The sequence below is a fragment of the Acartia tonsa genome, chromosome 15, assembly GCF_053477335.1.
Source record: "Acartia tonsa isolate MP-2025a chromosome 15, ASM5347733v1, whole genome shotgun sequence".
NCBI lineage: Eukaryota > Metazoa > Arthropoda > Copepoda > Calanoida > Acartiidae > Acartia > Acartia tonsa.
This window is the reverse complement of record NC_137274.1, coordinates 17,745,279-17,751,657: the sequence shown is the minus strand read 5'-3', so window position 1 is coordinate 17,751,657 and position 6,379 is coordinate 17,745,279. Positions and strand designations below refer to the sequence as shown.

Sequence of the window (6,379 nt, the reverse complement as noted above, 5' to 3'; positions counted from 1 at the left end):
GTTACCTCAACCCTCCCAAGGGAAATCGCCAAATCTCTCCAACTTAGTTTTCTTTTTAAAACTAAAATGTAAAGTGGAAGATCAACACCCCTCCCCCATTCCATAAATGTCCCTCATACAGGCCTCTAGGGGCGGAGCTACTAGTAGTAATATCATGCAGGGATCTAAATGAATAAGGCAATGGCTGATACATTTATGTTCATCCCCAATGATATAGAAAACTACCCTTTCTGTAAGTTACAATTAGTGGTTGAAAGGTTTGAATTCTAAACTAAATGAACCAACCAATCAACAATTAATAAAAGTCTCCAAAGTTGATAAGCCAATGAATAAGAAAACATTATTATAAAACTTTGAGGATAGTAATATAGCTTGTTTCTCATATTCCTTCAAAACTGATTAATATCTGGTGGATTAGAATCGTTCTCATTCATACTAAAACACTATGTCTAGCATCGTATTACATCCAGTTTTCTATGAATATAAAAATGTACAATCAAAAGGTTAAAACAGTTTTTTAGCCTCTGCCTTTGGCTTCTTTGGGCTAAAAAACCTAGTTTTAATCTTATATTTGTATATTTTATATCCACGGAAAGCTGATGTGAGAAATAACTATTTGCCCAGTTCACAAATAACTATTAAAGGTCGACCGATCTTTTCTTTAGGTCAACCTAAACAAGTACAACCCACAAGCACCTTAATAAAATCGGTCAACCTAAAGCTTCTATAGGTCAACCAAAAATTTCCAGAGGTCGACCTTTGTCTTATTGTGAACTGGGCTATTATGTTTTATCTTGTTGTTCAGATGCCAACTCAGAGATATCTCAATCTACCTCCTTGCTTACAGGTAGTAGAAATGGGGTAGTCACAATTACCTCGTGAGGGCGGGATTTTCCTTCTATTTTGAGTAATCATCTAGAGAATCCAGAGCTTCATCAGCGTGTAATGGATTGCAATACTCTAACACCCAAGGATATTAGGTTTAGTAACATCCAACAGACAACCAACCCTTTGATTGCACGACCTTTGTCTGAGAAGTACTAACTGTGCATGGTAATGAGTTGCGCCTGTTGATGGGTCAAGGCATTCCACCTACTCTTACTATTCATGTTGTGCACCTGACATAGTAGCTGTAGGAACCATTTTTAACGTCTTTAGTTATGACACGGTGTTGGTCCGAGATTCGAACCTACCACCTTCCTGACTACAAGCAGTTGCATTGCATTTTTATTTTATTTTCTTTCTTTTAGATTTACCATCTCGGAAAGAGTCGCTGATATCCCCCTCGCACAGTATTAGAAAAGAGTCTCTGATCTTGCAAGAACACCCAAATATGATCACTGTATAATTTGGAACTCAATAAAATTTCTTTCATCTAGATTTACCAACTCGGAAAGAGTCGATGACATCCTTGCACAGTATTAGAAAAGAGTCTCTCATCTCACAAGAAAACCCAATCATCATTCCTGTAAGAATGAAACTCATTAAAATTTCTTTTATTTAGATTTACGTCACTGATTTCTCCCTCGCATTGGAAACCCAATAGAATTTCTTTCATTTAGATTTACCATCTCGGAAAGAGTCGCTGATACCCCACTCACACAGGATTAAAAAGAAGTCTCTAATCTCACAAGAACACCCAAGCATGATCTCTGTAAAATTGGAAACCTAATAGAAATTCTTTCATTTAGATTTACCATCTCGGAAAGAGTCGCTAATATCCCCCTTGCACAGTGTTAGAAAGGAGTCTCTGATCTTGCAAGAACACCCAAGCATGATCCCTGTAAAATTCGAAACCTAATAGAATTTCTTTTATTTAGATTTACCATCTCGGAAAGAGTCGCTGATATACCCCTTGAACAGTGTTAGTAAATAGTTTCTGATCTTGCAAGAACACCAAAGCATGATCCCTGTATAATTTGGAACTCAATAAAATTTATTTCATCTAGATTTACCATCACGAAAACAGTCGCTGATATCCCCCTCGCACAGTGTTAGAAAGGAGTCTCTGATCTCACAAGATCATCCAAGCATAGGAAAATGAGAATAGAAAATATTTATCAGAATGGCTTTGAAACCAATATACATCCACTCCATTAGATTGATATTACAGACAATATTCCATGAATATTAAGATAAAAATCATAAAATCATTACCAGTTTGATTAGACTAAAACATTGGCCAATGGAAGCTTGCAAATCTGGTTTTAATCAAATGATTTTTTTAGAATTTATTATCCGCAGAAAACTATCTATAGATAACCATAAGCACAAAAAGGGTTTTCTAGAAGATAAACTTTTTAGTAAATTTATAGTTATCCAACAATACAAGCAATGAAATTTAATGAGGATATATAAATATATTTATCCTAAGAAATTCATCTATTCGGAGCTGGTTTATTAAATATGTTTTGTCATTTTTTGAAATACTATCTGCATAAAATTGTCTATAATATGATGCAATAACTAACTATTATTCATAAATAAGAATTTGTTCTATTCTTTAATTTAAAAAAGGAACTGTTCATCAATTTCAAAGTAGAAAGCAGTCTCTGATCTCTCAGGAACATGTAAGTTTGATATTAGGGCAACTAGACAAACTAACCTGGATAACTTCTAGAGGATGGGATATACCATTACGTGTTATTTTTGGTGTATCTCTGAACCAAATCTTGCTACAGAAGTTCAGGGTTACGTGGCCAAATGTCCTAAAGACAACCAATCCTTCGATTGCACAACATTTGTCCTAACTGTACATGGTAATAAGTTGCGCAGGTTTTTGGCCAAGGAATTCCCTATACTCTAACTAATTTTATCGCGCACCTAACAAAGCAGCAGTAGGAACCATTTTTAACATCTATAGCCAAGATTTAACCCTATCACCTTCCCAATAACAAGCAGATGCTCTACATGTTACAAAGTTGCGGATTTATTATGTCCAAGAACTACCCAGGCTAATCATTAAAAAAGCTGAACTTACAGGGATTAGGAATTACAATTCTGTCAAACAAAAAAAATTAACAACCCCTTTTTGGCATGCAAAAAAACTTGAAGTTTTATGTTGTATGCCACAAAAATGATTTTCTAGATTATAAGATTTGTTCCAGTAAATAATTTTGTAGGTACCATTCCTATTTTTACTGTTTTGTGTCTTTTAATCTGATTTTTTTAAATTCAAAATTTTTAAAACTAATTTTCCAGTATGGCTTCAAAACTGATTAATATCAACTGGATTAGAACTGGTTCTCAGCCATTCCGAAAAATCATATATTAATATTGTATTACAGACAATTTTCAACATATATTGGAAAAAGCTTAGATGTCTTATTGAGAAAGTTTCTCCTTTATTTAGGTGAAGCTGTTTCAGACACCTACCCCCATGAACTCATACTCCAGAGGTAATAATCAAAGATAATTAGCAAATGTGATTCTAAGCTTAACCCTTACAGATCGGGCCCTAATTCCCACCTTAATAGATCGGGGGGGGGGGGGGGCTCAAAGAGCCCCCCCCCTCTATCTCGGCTCCTGGTACAGATAAAGACGTAAAAATTTTTTCTGGTGGTTCATGTGTATTTTTAGAGAAAATTACTTTTCCTAGTCATAGCAGTCAGACCGCTCCTTAGCCGCTTTTTAGCGGCCAGCCGCTAAATTTTAAAACAGCTGTAGAGCGGCCAATTTTGCAGCTAGGATGACCAAATGTTAGGACGAACTTTTATTTTTCATAACAAAAAAATTACTTTTTCTGATCATCGCCGAAAAACGGCAAATAACGGAAACCGCCATTTTCGGCGGTTACGGCGGTAAAACGGCGATTGGCGGCGCAAATTAATATTTTTATCTGTTTATTATTGCTCAAGGATTTACCAAAAAAAATTTTAGGTCTCTAGCTGTAATAGAAGCCACGATATTCATGATATATGTCTGTATTAAAAGCCGGACAAAAATCGGTCATAAAGTCGGTCAGGGAGCGGTCAAACGGTCATAACACCACTTTTCTCAGATGGTCATTGATATCTAAGTATTAACCAAAAAAATTTTAGGTTTCTACCTTATACACAAAAGTCATAATGTAGAAATTAAGATTTATTTAGAATTTTTTCTAATTTTTTTGGTACCCAACTGACTTTGACCGGTCACCACGCGCTCTTTGAGCCCCCCCCCCCCCCCCCGATCTGTAAGGGTTAAAATAACAAAACAGGATCTAAAGTTTATAAAATACAAGTTATGAACAACAGAAAATATTTAAAACCTAATACTAAATGGTGATTTATCTTTTGTATATATACATTGTCTAATTAAATGAAACCATAAAATCTTAAATTTCCCACTTACGCACATATCTTTATATCAAGATGAAATGAGCAGCAACTCTGAGATTTCCAGTCAATACTTTGGACAGCCGGACAAGGTAACATTTTCTCCAGTAGGGCTTTGAAACCAATTAATATATGCTGGATTAGAACTGGTTATCAGTCATACTGAAAAAATCATGTTGAGCATTGTATTACAGACAATTTTTCCACAAATGTTAAAATAAAAATCATTGAAATTAATACCTGTTTTGTCTGACCCAATGAATAATATAATATTTTATCCTAGGATAATTCAACCTTTGCAAAACGGAGGACCAAAACTACAAGATATAGAAATAAAAGCATTTTGGTAGGTACAAATTTTCCAGTTTAGCTTAATCCACTGGATTAAAACCAGTTTTCTACCATACTGAAAAATTATGTATAGCATTGTATTACAACTTTTCCCAAAAATATTGAAATAAAATCTTAATATTGTTAGCTTGGGCCTTTGGCCCCTCAGTACTAACAAAACTGATTTAATCTTATATTGTTTCATTTTAATATTCATGGAAGCATTCTATAAGTAACTAATCTATCTATCTATCTATCTATCTATCTATTAATCTATCTATCAATATATCTATCAATCTATCTATCATTCTATCTATCAATCTATCTATCAATCTATCTATCAATCTATCTATCAATCATCTATCAATCTATCTATCAATCTATCTATCAATCTATCTATCTATCTATCTATCTATCTATCTATCTATCTATCTATCTATCTATCTATCTATCTATCTATCTATCTATCTATCTATCTATCTATCTATCTATCTATCTATCTATCTATCTATCTATCTATCTATCTATCTATCTATCTATCTATCTATCTATCTATCTATCTATCTATCTATCTATCTATCTATCTATCTATCTATCTATCTATCTATCTATCTATCTATCTATCTATCTATCTATCTATCTATCTATCTATCTATCTATCTATCTTTCTATCTATCTATCTATCTATCTATCTATCTATCTATCTATCTATCTATCTATCTATCTATCTATCTATCTATCTATCTATCTGTCTATCTATCTATCTATCTATCTATCTATCTATCTATCTATCTATCTATCTATCTATCTATCTATCTATCTATCTATCTATCTATCTATCTATCTATCTATCTATCTATCTATCTATCTATCTATCTATCTATCTATCTATCTATCTATCTATCTATCTATCTATCTATCTATCTATCTATCTATCTATCTATCTATCTATCTATCTATCTATCTATCTATCTATCTATCTATCTATCTATCTATCTATCTATCTATCTATCTATCTATCTATCTATCTATCTATATATCTATCCATCTAACAATCTATCTATATATTTATCTATATATCTAGAGGTTGGAAGACCCGGATGATGGAAAAAGAAATGAGAAAGGACAGGTATAAACAGAATTAATTAAGAAATTCCAAGTTAAACTGTGTCATAACACAGACCTTAAAAATAACAGTTTTCCCTATATTCAAATCCTTAATAAAAAGTAATAGCTTGTTTGTCTATGTGTTTTTCTGTACCGAATAAAAATTACCGCCTTCTATTGATATGGTTCTCCTTCACAGTAGAGCTTCTCACTAGGTCCCTGGAAGATTTGGGGGGGAAGATACCACCAAACCTTAAAGACAAATCACTCTAGAAAAAGTGACTAGCCCCACAAATGTTTTTTTAAACTAAAATAAGCAAGGGTTTGACTCTCTCCCCCCCTTTCCCACCTCAAAAGGCTTCTTGGAGGCGTAGCTTTTACTAGGACAATAAAAAAAGAATTAATTAACAAACTATATATTCCATTACATCTAGTCAAAACCGTTGACATGCTTTTAAATTTTTTTAAAGGTATTCAGGTAGAAAACGTAAATTAATGGATATTATGACATGGGAAATTTTGTCATCAATTTAGGTTGCTAATATAGTCTTCATCAATTGGTCAGTATATGACCCCAGTATGTGTTATATTAGCCTGCTCGAAATACCATTATACAGTGTGTTTTT

General features: G+C 33.2%; 1 protein-coding gene across 1 annotated transcript in view; it reads left to right on the top strand.

Annotated features, from left to right (window-relative positions):
- Nucleotides 1-807: 807 nt before the first annotated feature.
- The window catches only part of LOC145306961 (potassium voltage-gated channel subfamily B member 2-like), a 45,290-nt gene continuing 39,718 nt past the window's right edge, over nt 808-6,379 (top strand). The window contains exons 1-7 of the mRNA XM_080149302.1: nt 808-847; nt 1,950-2,039; nt 2,521-2,570; nt 3,353-3,398; nt 4,353-4,408; nt 4,600-4,662; nt 5,731-5,775. Coding sequence (XP_080005428.1) covers nt 3,380-3,398; nt 4,353-4,408; nt 4,600-4,662; nt 5,731-5,775 — 183 coding nt within the window. The 5' untranslated portion in view covers nt 808-847; nt 1,950-2,039; nt 2,521-2,570; nt 3,353-3,379. The remainder of the gene's footprint in view (nt 848-1,949; nt 2,040-2,520; nt 2,571-3,352; nt 3,399-4,352; nt 4,409-4,599; nt 4,663-5,730; nt 5,776-6,379) is intronic.